General features: G+C 50.2%; 1 protein-coding gene across 1 annotated transcript; it reads left to right on the forward strand.

The window, feature by feature from the left end:
- Positions 1-2317: 2317 nt before the first annotated feature.
- LOC126543679 (uncharacterized) lies at positions 2318-18881 on the forward strand. The gene is made up of 7 exons (XM_050190787.2): positions 2318-2765; positions 9785-9889; positions 11904-11980; positions 15700-15885; positions 16148-16391; positions 16969-17134; positions 18362-18881. Exons 1-7 carry the CDS (start codon positions 2393-2395, stop codon positions 18879-18881), a joined length of 1671 nt encoding a protein of 556 aa, XP_050046744.1. The 5' UTR covers positions 2318-2392.
- The last annotated feature ends 699 nt before the right edge of the window (positions 18882-19580 follow it).

The raw sequence follows: 19580 nt of genomic DNA on the forward strand, positions 1-19580 counted from the left end.
ACCACTCCACGGACGAAGGACGACGGGGAGATATGTTTTCCCGTCATCGGTGGATTCAGGCTAACGTGTCGTCACATGGTGAAACCGCTGTGCTTCATATTACGTGCGATAAATGCCCTGCACGTCAGTGACAGCCGTGCAGCGTTCTTGCTTTTGGCAGCGGACGATGAAATCGTGGCACGTAAGGCAGCCGTGTGGAAGTATGGGACTGAAGCGGCTGCTGTGAGTAACACAGGGACAAACCCCCTTTACTGCAGTGATCTTACCTGTGTGTTCCAGACGCGCAGGGAAGCGAAGGTTGGCGGATTCGGTGCAAGATTGAACAAGGCTCGACAGAAGAACGTACGCCTGCACGTACGTAGGCCTGGTGAAGGCGCTAGCAGAACTTATACGCGCTTACTGTTCCGAACCGCAGAACTTTGTTTCCGTGAAGCTCCACTTATCGTGAGAGCAATATACCTCGGTGTACTTAAACCACAGCGGTGGTGTATTCACACCACAGCTCTGAGTGGCCGCCCGAAACGTGTTCAGTAAAGCAAAACGATTTCAATGATGTCACGAGCAGGATGCGTGCTTCTTATAAACTACACATGGACTTGCCATAGGTTATATCGCGATGGAATGCACCGCGATTGGACCGTTGGTCCGATCTACGGAGCGCAGCCAGGCGTGGTTGTGCCTATGGTACTGCGCCGAAGGCGAGAAATGTAAACAAGAGAGGAGAATCTAGCCCGACACGATGGCGGTGTAACGCCGACTTCCGGCGTCACTTTAGCTTCGCAAAGAGTGACGTCAGGGCCCCTCCTCAGATTTTCCTTCCGCCATATTTAAAACCGAACGCCAATTGGGCTGTGTTCCAACACTCGCTGTAGATGGCTACGCGTGCAGCAGCCACCTTAAGACTAGTTCCAATTCTCATGAAGACGTTAATGTAGAGCGAAAACAGCCTCGAAGTGAAGAACGATGCAGGCTAATTTCCTGTCCAAACAAGATGGCGGCTGAGCAGGGCGCTTGGAAACTCGACAGGAAGGTAGTCTGACCACAAGAAAACGTAGTAAGGTTTCCCATGGCCTTAATGTAAGTCCCATCTTGTTTTTCATAGGTTCGCAGGCGCAAATACTTAAAATGCAGAAACAATGTGTGCTTTTCTCAACTTTTTCTTGTCGCCGCGAAGTGACCTCACGTTCCAGAAGCGTCTTCCATACGTTTTTTTAGACGGCTCGAAATGTGTTCCTGTACTTAGCCTCGAAGCTGTCTCGACTGTCTCATTAGCTGTCTGCGTAGCCTGTCTTCGATGCTGGCCAGAATTGGAACACACCCTTGATGTGTTTGTGCTGTCACGTCGCTCATAGTGACACGTGACTTGGGGAATTATTCAAGGCAATGTCTTTCATTTTTGTAATCTGTTGGTTCAATAGAAGAATTAAAGTGTAGAGAAACAATAAAACACACAAACAGAATGTTTGCGCGTTTTTGTATTACTTCGCACCGTAGCAAGAGAGATGTACTTCCGCTTCGTCTGCTTGTTCCCACATCGTGCAGTCGCGCGCGCAGACACCGAAACTATGTCATTTTCTACCGTGTTCCAGCGCGCAATCATGCTCTGTAATCCGTTTGTGCCTGCCTTAGTATTCACGTAACACAGGATTATAGCGCTCGATTATAGGTTTTCTCGTTCAAGTATGTACCAACTGGCCCAGATTTCAACCCTTCTTATAGCGCAAGTCAGGAGTCCTCGTGCACAGCGCGCAAAATCGTGCGCTGCGCGAGGCAATCGCAACAGTTCGCGCGCGACGCCGTCAGCGGAAGTGCGTCACGCCGCAAGAAAGCGAGGAGAAAAAAAAATGAAAGCGGAGCCCGTGACGTATATGCGTCACGCGATCCTCTAGCTCCGATATGGGAGAACGCAGGGAAAGAGTTTCGCTTGCGGAGGCTAGACGGGACGAGTGGAGAGAGTGTCTCCCTTGGCAGTGGCGCTCCCGTCCTGAAATTATGGGTTCACGGCACTCAAATATTTCTATCTCGGCTATTAATGAAGCGATTTCAAAAACTTCTGCGGCAGAACGCCCCCTAGAGGACACGTAACAATATTCCAGCGTATAACCGAAATTTGCCCTATATGACCTGCTGAGGGGCCCTTTAAGACTGGAGCGCAACAGCATTCAAAGATTCCTGACTGATTGTAGAGCTTCCAGGCAACCGTAGCTTTCTTGTGAATGCGCGGAGGCAAGCGTCATCTGGATGGTGTTGTTCCAAGGAACCAAGCGGGCCCCGCTTCCCGTTTCTTTTATTTGAGAAGGGGGGGGGGGCTGTTGGAGTTCAGGTTTAGGGATGGTACTGCAATCTCTAAAGTGCGCCTATGTTGTGGTGCAGCCGGCAGCCGTTGTGTTAGATGACGACAAAGACGAGCTGTATTTCTCGGGCCGAACACGCGCGACTTCGCAAGAAAAAACACAATCAAAACAACACCCATCGACCAATGATAGGAAAGCACGCTGACATTCGAGGACGAAAGAAGGGGAGGAGAATGGTAAAACAGGTGGTGGGTGACAAGTGGATCGTGGCTCGCAGTAGTCAAGGCAGCTGGCCGGAGCTCAAGAGTTGCGGGTCAAAGACGGGACACATGGCCCAGAGACTGCGAGACCTCTACCTAGTCGGCGATGCCACTACCGACGGTGATGTGGCCTTCTCCTGGAGTTGCTTGCCGTCGTCTCCTGGTTGGCAGAGACCCTGCAGAGGAAAGACGGCAGGGATGAGGAGCAACGGTAAGCCCCTGGACCCATACCAAAAGAAATTGCACGCCGCCTTGAGTTCGAGTCATAGTAATCATGGTGTTTTTCACTATAACATAGCGAGAAATTATGATGGCAACGACGTCAACACAGCGACTCCGCAGGTCCGACCGAGGAGAGAGAGAGAGAAAAAACTTTATTGCTCAGATAATCGGAGTTATGGCAGGTCTGGGTGGGGCCCTCAGTCCAGGGCTCCACTGGCTCTTGCGGCTCGCTGAGCTTGGTCCAGGAGGGCCAATTGGCTCCCCTGATCCTCGCTTGCGAGTAGTGCCTCCCACTGCCGTACGAAGTCTGTGACGCTTATAAAAGTTGAATTGACGTTGCTTGGCCGAGCCGTACATTCCCACGTTATGTGGGCCAACGTGGTTTTTGCGCCGCACCACGGGCAGGTGTCGGTGTAATATGTCGGGTGCTTCTTGTGTAAGAGGTTTAGGTGTGGGTATGAATTAGTTTGTATGCGACGCCAGTCTTGGGCTTGTCTTCTGTTTGCAGTGTGGAGGGCCGTGGGTCCGTCTCTCCCTCCTCTGATTCTCTAATATGTCGCGCACTGCGGACAGTGGTTCCTCTAGGGTTCTGGCCGCTGCTCGGTCGTTGCTTCCTCGAGCTATGCGGTCTGCCCTTTCGTTCCCGTCGAGTCCGTTGTGCGCGGGGCACCACGTAATGCCGTGGTCCTTGTCCAGGTCCAGTCGTGAGCCGAGTATTCTTTTGGCGCCGCGCGGTAGCATTCCCCGCATGAAGAGACAAGCTGCCTGCGAGTCTGTAAGCACATGGGCCGACTGACCCTTAAAGTCGGCGTCTCGTATCGCCAGCGCTATTGCCGCTGCCTCTGCTGTGCATACGAGGTAGTCTTAACCGTAGCGGTTATCGTGGTGACTCTATTGGTTGCGGCGATGGCGTAGAAGTCCCTGCGAGTGGTTTTACTCGCGTCCGTGTAGTATACAGCCGGATCCTTGCCGAATCGCTTCTGCAGAGTCCTCGTCCTGGCCTATCTGCGGCCTGCGTGGTACCTGGCACTCATATTTCTTGGTATAGGTGAGACAAGGATGTGCTCCCTCAAATCACGTGACAACAAGTCTGTTTCGTCTCCGCAGAACAGGGGTCGAGCGTCCGACCGAGGGTTTCTGATTCGAAGGCGCAATCCCTTTCTGGTCTCTGCCGTCTCTTAGTTCAGTTTCAGTCTCAGAATTTGTTTAATATAGCCCGTAGGCGGCAGAGTAGACGGCTAAGCAGACAGCGACCATCTTAATTTCCAATTCACAAGAAGATGGCAAAGAAGACAGCTCCGCGAAGACAGCACCGAAGTCAAAAAAGATGCAGGTTATATATTTTTCTCTCCAACCGAAGTGGCGGCTCAGCAGGACGCTTGAAAACTCGATCCCGACAAGAAGGTCGACTGCGCGCAAAAAAACGTTGACACGCGTTCCTGTGCGCTTAATGTGGGTCACGACGTATTTCGTCGGTTCACAGACGCGGAGTTAAAATTTAGAGATATATAGTGCGTGCTTTCCTTAGATTTTTCTCGACGTCGCCGAGGAGTCTTTCATGCGTCTTCCAGACGGTTTGAGACGCGTTCCCCTTACTTGGGCTCGAAGCTGTCTCGGCTGTCTCCGTAGCCACGGCCGCTGGATCAACAATTTTTTATGCGAAGCATACTAGCCGCACAACCACGCTCTTCCTTGCTGCGCCGCGCGCGGCCGCGTAGCTACCATATGACGTCATAACAGCTGCAAAAGCGGAGGCTCAACTCGTGCGCTCGCTTGCGGCCGCGTAGCTACATCAAGGTAAATATACCTGGTAGCGAAGCTTCCATAGGAGCCCATACGTTCAAAACATGGCGGTCCATGGGGCTTAGCGCCATCTGTATGTGGTGGGAACACTTCCGGCGGCAGAAAAAATAATGTGACGCCATGTCCGTTAAAAGCAGAAGTGACGTCATTTTGTTTTCGAAGGCGCGAAATTTGTTTTGTTGTTATTCCTTTGGAGCTATATATTCAAATGCCCCGCCATTCGACTTGATGGGCGTTTTGAGCTTTCAGCGTGGAAAGCGATGCAGGAAAAGGCCAGCCGTACGGTTGTCGAAATCGCATCCCTGCACAGAACATACTTTCTTTCGAGGCCGACGAAAGCTTTAGGTGTATAGTGCTGATCCTATTGTTGGATGCCAAGCCCCTCGGCCAGCGCAGTCGCACGAGAACTACACAATTATCTGGCGGTTGTAACTCACTACTTTTGACTGAACAGATTAAGAAGCAATGAAGCTACCCGTGTCACCAAATTCAGAAAACTTCGACAAGCAAGAAAGCACAAACTGTGAGGGGGGCGTATTTCAACAGGTGGTACGAGTGCGCCTTTCTGCCCATTTCAAGACCTGCATTGCATTGCGAGTGATAGTGGCGTCAACGCCCCCTGTAGCGATGGGGGCTGAAAAGAAATGCATTTATTAGTAATAATAAAATTAAACTTGTATTTTCTTAACTCGTCACGAATATATAAAATTGACTAGGAATTTTATTTTCGTTGAATGAATCTAACTGTGTCTCGTTTGAATTAAAAAACGCGTTTTTCTTTCCCAATGTTTGTTCCCTCCAAACCTAGTCGCGCTTCAATCGCTGCTCCCATAATCCCCCATGCTGATGTCGGTGACAATCTGTACTGAACCGCTTTCCGCCCGAAGGTTCGCGACCTATTTGAATCGGCCTTGGCTACATAGCCGGGTCTCAGGTCGTGCGCTCGCCTGCATGAGTTGTTTCTTCGTCTCGCCGAACCAAATATAGCCAAGCTACAGCAGTTCACCAGGCTAAACAGTGGTTCAACAACTAAAATAAAGGCTAGTATGCTTCGCATCCGGGGCTTAACCTTAGCTAAGCCACAGCCATCTTTTTTTACCCAGCACCCCATATGCCATAACTGTCTACGTAGATTGTCTCCGTTGCTGTTTTGAATGGGAGCCCGGTACTTCCAATAACGAGCGGCCCGCGCGTTATCAGCATGATAGCGTTCCCGACCGGAAAGTAGCGGGCGCGGCGTTTTCAAGAAAGGAAACGCATCAAGGCAGATGACGATTATCGTTGTGTGGCAGAAGGGGCACTCCAAAGGCTGTAAACTTTTCTTAGAGTGTATGCCTTACCCCCCCCCCCCCCCCAACACAGACACACACACACACCTTTTTCTTTTTTTTCATTTATTTACCCTAAAGACCCAGCTTGCGCCTTTAGTGGTACTGCGGCACCGATTCTTAATGTGCTACTTACCGTTACCTTTCCATTCCAGTGAACGTGCGAGTTCACTGAAATGAAAAACAGCATCGACAACGTCATAAATTAAATCTTCATAACATTTGACAGGCAGCGCGTGGGCGAGCGTCTCACTGCGCGCTTTGTGCTATTCACCGACCATCGCCGGCCAGACGCCGTAGCAGAAATCTTCCTTGAGGAAGTGCTTGCTGCACACCCGAGTTGTAGCCGATGGCTGCTTGCCCATTCTAAGTTTCGATATGCACGCTCCTTCTGGTCCTATGAGTACGTGTGAAGGCTGACACCGGGCTCCGTTGCGTACGTCCGGTACTGCGGCACCGAGCCGTATAGCTTACCATCTTGGATGCCTTCAAAGGCAGCCGCTACCTATTATAGTGCTTTCAAGTGTCGTCAAGCGGACACCCGACGCGGGAAAAGCTCCCCACTTAATCAGCACCGCAGCGAAGGAGGGACTCTATTTCGTTTTCAGCATGCTTTGGCGTTTTCGTAGCAGCCGACGCCGACCCTGTGTCCACGTGATGCCTCAAATCACGTCACGCGAAGGCGGCGCCAGCTTTCCCAGTGGTGGAGCTGGCCTCCTAAGTCTCGGTTCTTGCTCCGTCATCTCGACGCAAGAGGTCACGCGTTGGGCCACCACTGTCAACCTTAATGGAACTAACGTTGACCACTGTGGCTTCACGGAGCGTTCGCCTGCCAAAGCTGGCTGCATGACGTAATGCTACCTCCTATATTAGAGCCAATGCCTCCTTTACTAGATGCCTGCCGCGTCGCTAGTCTTCCCATTGGAGCGGAGGTTCCCGTAGTTCAGGGTAGTCCCGGAGAGACGGCGCTCGCAGCCGACCCACTTCCTGTTGCGGAGGAAGTGACGATTACTACGCTGGCGCGCGCTTGACCAATGGCTTGACGAGAGACCGCGGGTCCTGCCTCCGAGATTAAAAACAGACGCTGTTAAAATCTTGGAGGCAGGGCTACGTGATTTAGGTTTGCGGCGGCCACCGCAGCTAGCGCTCGCAGCCGACCCGGGTTAACCCGGGTCGGGAAGAGTAAAGAGGAGAGTGGCAGGAACCAGCTTCTCGGCTCACGCGGCAGGCATCTAGTAAAGGAGGCGTTGTTAGAGCGAAAGCTCTACTACGCCGCGTCTCCCAAGGTCATTTCGAGCCGCCGGAGCGCAAGTGTGGTAGGTGTGACGTCAGGCCGCGTGATCCGCTGCGGAGAGGTGTCGCAGCTGCGCTCCTTTGGAGCCTCGCCGCTGCGGTACCAGGTGACTAGGAGAGCATTCAAGAGCTAAGGACACTTTGCAAATTCCAAAGTGTGTTCGGCGAAAGCCTGTGCTCATTCGACTGACTATGCCATGTCACACTTTAGAATTTATAAAGTGTCCTTCCATTTTCTTTGACAAAGATTGACGAAGTGCGCTTTGAAGTAAACGATGGACTGTTTATTCATGAATTGTGTCTTTGCTTTTATGCCCCATGAATTCCTTATGCTTGGCTGGGTCGACGTCTACAATAGCTGCCTTGTGAACACTGAAATGTAATATGTACTCGAGATCTTTGGTGGGTGGATATGTCTGGAACACGAGATCAAGACAACTGCCACGCTGCGTGGTGGCTGTTGTCGTCGGTGTGACCAACTATAAGCTTTGTTTCCGCTTCCCTGACCTCGGTGCCCTATGACATGTTAGCCCGCCGTATGCGCATTCGCTCATTCTTCTTCTGGCGTTTGGCATCGGGGGAATCCACATTCTTGGGACACTTCTCCGAACCGCTTGCCGTGGAATCATCACTGGGCCGCTTGGGCGCCATCCGACTAACTCGACCGCTGCAACGAGACGTCTGAAGAAGCGTTGGCGCGCGCGCCGCTGTGCCATCACGTGATTGCTGAGAGAGCGTAAGGAAGAGAGGCGACATCTGTGGCGACGCAACTGTTGCTATGCGCCGCTGTGCCATTACTTGCTTGCTGAAAGAATGTGAGGTGCAGAGGCCACAGCTGGCACCGTTCTAGGGCACGGACGGACGGACGGTCGGACGCCGCGAGTATGAGCCATTAATGGCTTCCGCCTTAATATAGCCCGACGTAGCGTGAGCGCGCGTACACGTTACATCACGTTGGCAAGAACGACAGTATCCATAGTTCGACCGATGGTTCAACCCACTGGCGCAGCCAATGTAACCGGACGCGACCAACGCGCTCCGACGCGCCCGGCGTCGAGCGACGCTCAACCGCGCGCCGATAACGTCGATGCCTTTTAACGGCTGCTTCGCCGGCGCTTGGTCTCTCAGTCTCGCCATGGATGGCGTGCCGGATGGGTCGTCTGTGCGTGCGCTTCAGCGCAAGCGGCAGACTGAATACAATCATCCAGTAGATGTAGCTAGATGGTAGGCTGCGAAATCTCAAGCAAGGGCAAGGTTGCCTGCTGAAACACTGGAGCGAAGGCAGGCCAGACTAGCACGTTACAGAGAAGCTTACGAAGCGCGGAAGCGCGCCAAGATCGAAGCTACAGCAACCGCGCCGTCGTTCAGCAACACGAATAACAAGGAGACCAAGCCTTCGATACAAGCAACGGCACCCGCAGCGAACACTTGACGAACCACACCCTTCGGCTGGCGCCAAGCTCGATTGCGACGGCTAGGTTTCATCGCGACTTCACGGACAAACCGTTCGGCAGCGTGTGTAACGTTTGTGGAAGACTATGGCCTAACTCCAATGAAACACTGTGTGCACAGTCTTTGCAAAACCAAGCCAAACAGATCTTTCACTCGGGATAACTTCCTCGAAGCTCCCGTACACACTAGCGCCGAAATTCTCTCTATTAATGATTGCATGAAACTTTCTGGTTTCGCGTAATGGTTGGCGGAAACACCGAACTGTTTCTTGGCGGGAACGCAGCCTTTCTATAAAGTTGCAGTTTCGCACGGAAGGCGAAGAGTCGGTTGCGATAGCAAATTAGCTGGTGTGCGTATACGCACCAAATTATCGCCAGAACGTCCGAGCTTCTGATGCAATCGAAAGAAGCCACGCACGACGCAGAGGCTGCCGCCGGTTGTGTCGTTATTGCTCTTCGCTGTACCCTAAAAAATTCAAAAGCGTAGAGAGAGCGTGTCTAAGAAGGCTGCGAGACCGTCATGTGCGTTGTCAGAAAGGGAAGTTATTGTCGCGCATAGTTAAGCGACGGCGCTAGTTTTCGTTGCCGAGAAAGCGTCGGAGTGACTGAAATGGTGTCTCCCCTATGTTAACGCATTGGTAACGCCTGCTACTCTGCTAGGCCTCGTGAAGGCGCTAGTAGTACTTAAAACCCCTTAAACTTCGTAAAGTAGCGACACTCTCCTGCTCCGCCTTCACTCCTCCTCGTTTCTCCTCTATTTCACGCTCACTCCTCGACTGTGGCGCCGCCTACACTGCTCGAGCGTAGCAATGGCGTCAACATGCGCTCCTCGCCATTCCGTAGACGCTTCTCGAGCAAAAATGGCGCTGATGCATGGCGCGAGGGCCCACGTGATGCTATTGGCCAATAGCGACGCGGCGTCGGCCTTGGCCAGAGCGCGTGAGGAGGAGGCGGTATTCTTCAAAGCGTGGCACTACTTTACGAAGTTTAAGGGGTTTTAGTAGTACTAGCGCACGAGGCGGATAGGGATCTCGTAACCTCTTTGGATTTCTGAAGGCACCAAAAATTTTGGCGGGTGTCACACCGAAAACAAAAAGCCTTCTTGCACTCGCCTAATATTCGATGCATTTCAGCCTCTACAAGCAACGAGACTTCCAGAGAGTTTCGCTACCCTAGACGGCAACGGAAAGAGGTTAACTTCGTAGAATGCGAAGAGGGACCGGACCAAGAGTACCTGTGTAAGCAAATAATTTCGAGTTTTTTGGGCACACGCCTATACACAAACACACACTCACACACATATATTCTGTCTGCATTTCACGCATGCGGGAATGTGCTTTTTGTACGTAGCCAGGTTGCATAATGACGGAAACGCACGTGATTTCTCAGCATGCAATTCTCTGCAGCTAGCCGTTAATTATTTGAAATGAAAGACACGACAGAAATGAAGGCTGTATTGAAGCTGAGAGTTGCTCTTACAGGCTTAGAAACTAATCGCTGCAACGCCTAGGTTTAACTTCAGGCTAACGTTAAACATATATAAGTTTTACAAGTTTCAATATGTATGGAAGTTTTCTTCCGTTCATGGTCGCAATGGAAGTAGAACGCAAAAATAAGGAAGAGGTGGTGACACCGCCCTGCATGCAGCGCACCATCTCATCATTACGTCACAGGTTTTTCACAGCGTCTGCTCGGTGGTAGTTGCGTACGAACGATAAGCAACAATTAGAGAGAAGCCATTTCCCGATGACTGTCGACGGTAATGCTTTTAGCATTGCAACGACACAGGGGCACACCGTATTGCTACCGTCGAAACGCCTTATGTATGAGGCGTGTGCTGCAGCAGGACTCCTGTCTCGCGCTTCCCTATGGACACGCTGCACCCACTAGTGTCTACTTCGCGAAGCGTGAGCATGAGCTCCGAAATGCGTGGTGCTGCGGTGCGTGCGCTGAGAAGCGCACGCACCGTGCGGCTGCCGGTCTCCTCTATCGCGCATTTTTCTGGACATGCCGCGCCTTCTAGTGGTGCTGCCGCGAAGTCCGCGCGTGGCCTCCGAGATTAGAGGCATAGCGCGTCACTGCGAGCGAACGCTAACAAATTGTTCGCTCTCAGGCCGCACATTCGGTGGCACATACACAGTGACTAAACTTGATAAGCGGTTCACTGAAAAGCGGCCCATGCCCAGTGCATTTGTGGAGCGGCTTGCTAAATCATCGGGCTGTTATCCTTGAAGAACTTTCAAAAAATGAAGCGCCAACGGTAACGGCACACAAAGAAGGAACAAAAGACAGGACAAGGCGCGGACAAGGCGCGTAAAGGCGCGAAGGAGAATGCATCATGGAGTCAGCATGGCTTCATCGGTGCCCGGGCTGGAAACGAAATTAGGAAAGGCAAAGCTTGGCTTTCATTCCTTCGGCTATGAAGGTAATTTTCTCTGCCAATGTGGTTTTAGTTTTTAGCAAACAAGCATTAGGTTACTTTAATCCTATCTCTTTAGAACTATACTGACAGTGATGGGTTAAGGAAGAGACATGAGAACATATGCCTCTACCTAACGTTCATTCTTTTACCGCAAAGCTGTATATGGCTCAGATCCGGGGAGGAGGAGGACCCGGGGCGGCGTCGGGAAGAAGCGAGCTCGAGGCTTCCCGTACTGTGGTAGCGGCCGCGATTACGGACGCGTCGCGAACGGATGTGGTCCCATTACCGTGGTTGCCGGCATATTCCCAGAGCATGTGTCGCAGCGTTGCTCGCTGTCCGCAACGTAGAATTTGACTTCTGTTGTCGTAATGGGGAGGCCACGTTCACGGGGATATGAACCATTCATTGTCTACGTGGCAGGCAGATTTAATAACAGAGGCAATATGCGTGTGTGTGTGCGTGCCTATATCGTCATGATGACCCCCGATCAGGACAATATATATGTTCGTATCTTTTGTTCAAAATTCTGTGTCACCACTGTGTTGTGCGCTGAACAGCTTCGCTGGTCATCTACCTTCACAGAGTGAATGAATTTTTGCATAAGGTGCCATCGCAGGCAAGTAGACAAGCAACGTTCTTCGATCGGCTCACGCTCTCACACGAGAGACTTGTATTACATTACTTGACCGTCGCCTGCTACTGGGCGGTAATTATTGCTTATAAACTGTGGAAGCATCATTACAAATACAAAACAATTTAGCTAACACAAATGTCATAATTTCTTAGCCTCAGCGGTATCTCAACATGTTTCTGAATTATTCCGCTCCCAGTTTGCGATGACTGCAAGATGGACTACCCCGGAGACTGTCCCGTCCATGGACCTTTAACGCCAGTCAAGGACACTGCGGTAAGTGAAGCGCACTTATATTAACTTTGGATACGTCCCGTATTTCTATCTATCTATCTATCTATCTATCTATCTATCTATCTATCTATCTATCTATCTATCTATCTATCTATCTATCTATCTATCTATCTATCTATCTATCTATCTATCTATCTATCTATCTATCTATCTATCTATCTATCTATCTATCTATCTATCTATCTATCTATCTATCTATCTATCTATCTATCTATCTATCTATCTATCTATCTAAACTTTGCATCTAACCGTTTTCCCGCCTACCGGTGTTACTGGGTAGTTCGTAGTCGGATGGGAAGCACATCGGGCAGCTATGCTGAAGTACAGGTTTTGAAGCCAACAATCGGACCGACTTGGGTCACTGAGTATGTGTCACCGTGTACATACGTGCCTCTTTAACAAAACTCTTTCACACCGACATGGGTCACTGTAGATGCGGTGCTGGCTAGGCACCACTGTTCGAAGAAAATCTTTGACGCCGACTTGCAGCACTGGGTATGTGACACTCGGTGTTTGTTGGTCTTCAGTCAATCTCCTTTACGCAAACTTGTGTCACTGGCCCGTAGGTGTGTTCCGCTCTTCAATGAACGCATTTGACGCCAACTTGGCTAACTAGATAACTGCGACCGGGGAATGGGCAGCTCTGCAATGACAAAAGAGATCCCTTGGATTTTTCCGAAGGATTGGTGGAATAGAACCGGCGTCACAAGGATTCCTCAAGGACAGCAACCCGATGCTTTAGCAGGCGTCTCCAAAAATGAATTGGGTATGTGGCACTTTTCAATTAACATCTTTCATGCCAACGCTTTAGCGAGCTGCGCCATGAATGCACTGGGTATATGCCGCTGTTCAATTAATCTTTCGCCAAGTTGGGCCACTTGGCGAGGAAACAAGCTAGGGAACAATGTTCAGCGTTCGCACGTGCCGGCGCGCAAAGCCTCTGGAGGCCACGCTCCGAATTTACGGCCGTGCCACAATGTCCAGAAAAGAGCCCGAGAGGGGAGCCCGAAAACCGCATGACGCGTTTCTCAGCATTCGCCCGCCCCGGCGTGCCATGCATTTCGGATGCCACCCTAGGCTTCGTGGCGGCGGCGCTAGATGGCGCCGAGTGTTCTTAGGGAAGCGCGAAATAGGAGTCCCGCTGCAGTATATGCGCCTCATGCATGATTCATTTCGACGGTGGCAATACGTTGTGAGGCTGTATTGATTCATCTGCAGTCATCATGAGATGGGTTCTGCCGCTTCTTAATGCAAAAGCATTGCATGCCCCATTATGCGAAAATCCGGCGTAGTCGTCGTCGGCGGTGTGACTGAGCGATGGTACCAAATATGGCCGACGGCGCAAACAGTAAAAAGACGTCAAAATATGCTCGCATTGACGTCGAATTTCTCACGGAGGTTCCTGTAAAGAAAGGAAAGTAATGACTTTGAAATGAAAATTTGGTACATTTTGGTCTGGGAGGGAATCGAATCCGGGCCTCCGTGGATCGAGACGAGCACGCTTCCCCGTCGCCACGGCGGATCCACGGTTCTGGCAGACTAAACGTGTACCTAGTGCGTGCGTCAGGGCACAAGTCACGTCGCAGCGATTTGGTTGACTAGAGGTGTGACATAGTGCGTGCGTCATCGATCACGTGACTGTGCAATCAATGGGAACGAGGTGGCGGCGCCATGTCACGAGCGTATGAAATGAGTGTATAAAATAAAAGCATTTCACCAAATGGTCTGTAATGCTTTCGCATTATAGTCCATTTAAGGACTTAAGCAGCTTTAAGTATCTCTGCCAACTTTTTTTATCTTGGCTTGTTGCTTAACACTAGAGTTGGGCGCCTGTGTGTCCATACTCGCGGTACCATTTTCCTCGATGCGTGAGCCCTTGTGGCTGACGAGTTTCGTCTGGAGTTTCAAGGCGAGTCCCGTGATGGGTATGCGTTCGTACCCAAATTTATACCTGTGGATAACCGCTGACATGCGGCTATATAGTTTACAACTCACGACCCCTCGTGTAGAAGAGGAGGCGGGCTTTCAAATGCGAAGCCACTGCTGTTGTAAAGGCAGGCAATGTTTGAGAGAGGATACTTACATTTATTTTGATACTTCACTCAACCTGACAAGCTGACGCATCTTTGTTACACGCTGGATGCTGCTGCGTTGAAGGTATTGTTGACTTATCTTTTCTTTTCCAGATTATTATAGCAATCACCAGGACTGCAAGAAAGCGCGTTATAGCTTTTTGCTAGTGCTGAAGTCCTGTAAAGGCTCCAAGCACACAAGTTACAGCTCGCGCTGATGATTAGTGGCACTGCAACTGTTTCGGCAATCACGTGTGCTCGAGTTCTTACACTTCAGACACTCATGTTGCCTCTAAAAGAGAAAGCTTATAGTAAAACTTAATACCTTGCCCTTGTCACGTAAAGCTTCCCTTCAACGACCGCTCCCCTTGTCATGGAAGTTGGTGCAAGCAGCGTACGATGCGATAATTCAATATTCTGCGACACGGTTCTTCCGCGGTTGACTGCTGCTGACACAACCACTGACGTCACTCACACTTGTTGATGTCGGAAGTCTTTCGTTGCCGTGATGCTATGAAGAGAGCGGTATAATTTCTTCATCCTTATTGTTTTGCGCACATCATCCTTTAAAACTCAAGTCGAGCTTATAGCTTCAGCGACAGATTCCTTTTAGACACAGAAACACCTTCGCGTACCCGCCGTGGTTGCTCAGTGGCTATGGTGTTGGGCTGCTGAGCACGAGGTCGCGGGATCGAATCCCGGCCACGGCGGCCGCATTTCGATGGGGGCGAAATGCGAAAACACCCGTGTACTTAGATTTAGGTGCACGTTAAAGAACCCCAGGAGGTCGAAATTTCCGGAGTCCTCCACTACGGCGTGCCTCATAATCAGAAAGTGGTTTTGGCACGTAAAACACCATTATTAAAAAAAAAAGAAACACCTTCGTCTAGTGCGTAACTGTTCTATACATAACAGGATTGGGACTGTGTCGTAAAGCAAACACTCCTTGATAACACGCCGCGCAAATTACAGGAATTTCTTTTTTTTTATTTCCACCGAATATACCGTGTGACTAATTTGAGGCAACGTGGTCGTTTTTCGCAGTGATTATGGAAATACCTCTTACGCACCTGTGCACATTTCGCTGTAACTGTTGACACTGCTGTTCACATGTGTTCACTGAGAGAGACGTGTAAACATTTAGTAAACTGCTGTCTTAACGACGAACTACAAGGATATCGTGAGAGCTTCGTGTTGCCTTTATTTCATTTTGCCTTCAATTTCTCTTACTATTCGGGCAGCCAACTGCGAAAGTCCGGTTTCTGGAAGAGGTACATTTTGTTCTCACCGTTGCAGGTCTTTGCAAATCATCCCGTGCACGACGAGTGGCTATCGTGACTCGACGGGGCGACGTTTATTGTAATGGCCTCTGTAGGCCCCTAAGTTGTCGAGCTACACCGCTGTATCTCGTCAAATTGAGTTTTGGCGAACTTGCTTATTAACCTGAAAGGTTAATAAGCACCTGAAAGGTGCCTGCCAAGGATATGACTTTGATCTGCCGACTCTATTGGCGCTGTGAAGCAGAACGAACAAATCGCTGCCAGAAAACAGCTGTGCCCGGAAGAAATACTCATTGTAAAGTGCAGCCACTGTTTAAGGAAATATAGTGTCTATATACATTCATTGCAGGTTCCCTTGGGTGACCCCCAGCGCGCAAACAAGACAGTGCCCGAGGGGTTGTGTGTGCGCCGTTCGACGATCAAAGGGGCCCAGTACGGCGTGTTTACCATGAAGCGGCTGCCCAAGAGGCTGTGCTTTGGACCGTACGAGGGCGTCCAAGTGGACAGCAGCGCCGCAAACGGGTACACCTGGCAGGTGCGTGTTATGTGTGATCTCACGTGTCAGCGTACACAGCCAATCGCAGGCACCCGATTGATGCTAGTGCAGCGAGTGTAACGATTAACGGTTGGCTCTTTCGTATCACTCAGCAAGACAGCACGAATGGACTAGATCATACAGTGGAGTGTCTGGTCCCTTTGTGCTGTCTCTTCTTCAGCGAGTCAGTTGACAGCTGAAGAGAACTGTAGTTAACAAGTGGCCCAGGTTTAGACCATTCGTGCGTTGCTGCCCGTTGCAGATCCGCCACAGCGGCCGAGTATTCCTGGTGGACGGCCGCCCGTTGGACCGTTCCAACTGGATGCGCTACGTCAACTGCGCTCCCGAGCAGAGCCAGCAGAACCTGGTGGCGTTCGTGCGCCAGGGTGCCGTCTACTACCGCACCTGCAAGGTTGTGAACGCCGCAGAGGAGCTGTTCGTGTGGTACGGGGACGACTTCGCCAAGCAGCTGGGCCTCATCGGCAACTCGGGGACACAGAACAAAGGTGCGTATTCGTTCCTTTGTGTACCGGTTGTTTCACAAAACCTAATAACATTTTAAGGGTAATCTTCTTCTGATTAACTTTACTAATCGACAAGTTGCCGCTACAAATGTTGTAGAGTACGTCGAGAAAGGGCTGAAGCAGCGTTGAAAGCAACTAGCCTAGGTCTTGCGTGGTCTTTGGACAAGAAATAAAAGGCCAAAAGATTTTAAAAAAATAAATAGCACGCCGCAACACGCCCTCGCGCCCCAGTCATCATTTAGTTATCATCGATGGTTTCAGCACAGTGCATTGCATATATTTTTTTTGCTCTGCTACATCTGTACTTGGTAGTAAACAATATGCTGTCCAGAAACCGACACTGTTGTGTTGCCTATGTGGTGGCTCGAAGGGCCAAGTCAGGTGAGCGGCGGAATCACCTTTAGCTGACAAGCCACCTGATGATGTGCTGCAAGGTTAAAATTTTAAGACTTACTTAGACTTGTTCGAAAGAACTATAGGGAAAAAATACATGACTTTTGAAATGTAACTCAGTTGTGATGACTTACCGCGTTTGTTATCGTTGTGCGTCTGTCTTAAGCGGCCGAGGAGGATGTTGCTCCGCCACGTGAGGTCTTTTCGTGCGAGGAATGCGGTGACCTGTTCTCCGTGAAAGAATCATTGGACAACCACCGGCGACGCGAGCACAGGCAGAAGCCCCAAGGAAAACACAAATGTCCCCGCTGCCCCTACTCCAGCAACAAAAGGTGAGCGAAAATGTAGCGTTTGCTCACATCTTGAAATATGTGGTAGTAAACGCGGTTATCTGCTGGCTGATGTGAAATAAGTATGCCTTCGTTTTCACTCTAGCATGTTTAATATGCGCTAATGACACAGGTTGGGATTGTAGGTACACCTCACCAAGTATTGTGGCATATGAACGCGAAAAGAAATATATATATATATATATATATATATATATATATATGCACGCATACGGGTGTAATTACCGCGGAAGTGTAGGTAACCTGCACATTCATGTGCAGAAATGTTGACCATAGCCCCTTTGAAAACAGCGTTCAACTTCACTGCAGCACACCAGCGTCACTAAATGAGCGGCATATTTCGCAAGATTGACCTAGCTTAAACAAGTTTCAATTAGCAAGGCCTAGAGAGTACTTCCTTCTAATAATAGGTGTATTTACGGCGCTCATCCTAACTTTGCTGTTGTCCTGTAGGAATGTGTTGGTCAAGACCATAACGCTTCTACAACACACAAACATACATAATGCAACTGGCAGTGGTCTGCCCGGGACTACCGTCAGTTACCCTTTGCTCCTTGAAAAGGCAAGTTATGTGTTGAGTGAGCTCCTGAACAGGTTTTAGAACAACAGAAAACTGAGCTAGTTGGTAAGGATTCATTATGCAAAGAGAGGTGAGGCGTGCAGACAGGACACAAGAGTAGAGAAGTGGACAACACGAACGCCGACTATCAACTGAAGGGAGCACTGAGGTGAAAAAAGAAAGACACTAAACTCATCTGCGCAAGCTCTGGAATGGTATCATTACGTGTCAGTCGTGTGAGCGCAGATGGGTGAGCGCAAGTGAGCGCAGGTGAGTTTTGAGTCTTTCTTCTTTTTTCGCCTCAGTGCTCCCATCAGTTGATAGTCGGCGTTCGTGTTGTCCACTTCTCCACTCTTGTGTCTTGTCTGCACGCCTCACCTCTTTTTTGCATAACAGGTTTTAATCGCGTATCCGGGACCTCAAAGAGGTGCGACGTAATGCATTTATCTCGCATTTAAAGCTAAATCGCCCCTCATAATCTTGGAATGCCTCGAAGGCTTGCGAGATGGTCAGGAAATAATTTAGTTTATGTCTCGTTCATGTCCTGTTAAACCTTTTGTATAATTTCGTGCAAATACGGCGGAATAAGCGCAATTCCAGCATCGAAAACGTATCCCGTTCCGTTTGCCTTCTGTCGCACACCTTCGCAGTCACAACGTAACCAATCACGAGAGGATCCACACGGGCGAGAGGCCGTTCGCGTGCCACATCTGCCGCCGGGGCTTCAGCCGGCGGGCACATGTCGACAGGCACCTGCTGGTCCACACGGAGGAGCGACGCCACGAGTGCCCGGACTGTGGCCAGCGCTTCGGCCAGGCGTCAAACATGGCGCGGCACCGGAAGCTGCACTCGGGAGAGAGCGCGCGCTGTCACGTGTGTCCGGAGTGCGCGAAGCGATTCGCGCAGAAGGCTGCCCTCGCCGCTCACCTGCTCACCCACACGGGCGAGAAGCCGCACGCCTGCACCGAGTGCGGAGTGAGGTTCGCGCAGCGCGGCCTTGTCAGACGACACGAGTTGGTCGTCCACGGCCGTCAGTACCCGTTGCACTGCCCGCACTGCGGCAAGGGGTGTGTGAACATGAACGCCCTTAGAGGCCACGTGCGCGCTCGTCACCGAGACGATGAGGACGACAATGGAGCGACGACGAGAAATAAAACGACGACCAAATGAACCGACAACGAGAAATAAAACGACGACGACAATTAGACCGACAACGAGAAATAGACCGACTACGACAAACGAACCGACGACGACAAATGAACCAACGATAAAAAAAATGAAACGATGACGTCAAACAGACCGACGATGACAAAATAGACCGACGACGAGCAGTGAAGGGAAAATCATACAGGGAAGAAAAGCTGGGCGACGATACTTTGGACTTCGGGCTCTGTTACTTAAAAACGTATGAGAATACCAACCAGCGTGGATCGGGTAAGTGCACTGACGCGCGAAGTGGCATATACTATATATGTTACGGACGCACATATCATTCAAGCGGCTTCGCGAGGATTGTGATCGAAATGTGACTGCATAAGGGAATCGTGAAATGTGTTTGAATGAAAACAAGCTTGAAAATAAGAAATCATTACAGAGTATCTGTACTGATTGTGTTGTCGGAAATTACTGTTTATGTTGCAAAGAAACTCCTAAAACAATAAAATATACCAAAAAGATCTAAATTCAATTCAGCCATGTCTCTAAAATGTTCTTGCCCCAAGGACTCTTCGCCAACTTTAAAAGTTTCGAAAATCATGCACACAGCTGCAATAAAGTATTAAGTCTTTGCAACTCCACTGGTTTTTGTGTGTGTGTGAGAGAGAGAGAAAGGGATGGCACGAAATAAAAAATGTGCCGCCTGTTATTTCG

The sequence above is a fragment of the Dermacentor andersoni genome, chromosome 10 (assembly GCF_023375885.2).
Source record: "Dermacentor andersoni chromosome 10, qqDerAnde1_hic_scaffold, whole genome shotgun sequence".
NCBI lineage: Eukaryota > Metazoa > Arthropoda > Arachnida > Ixodida > Ixodidae > Dermacentor > Dermacentor andersoni.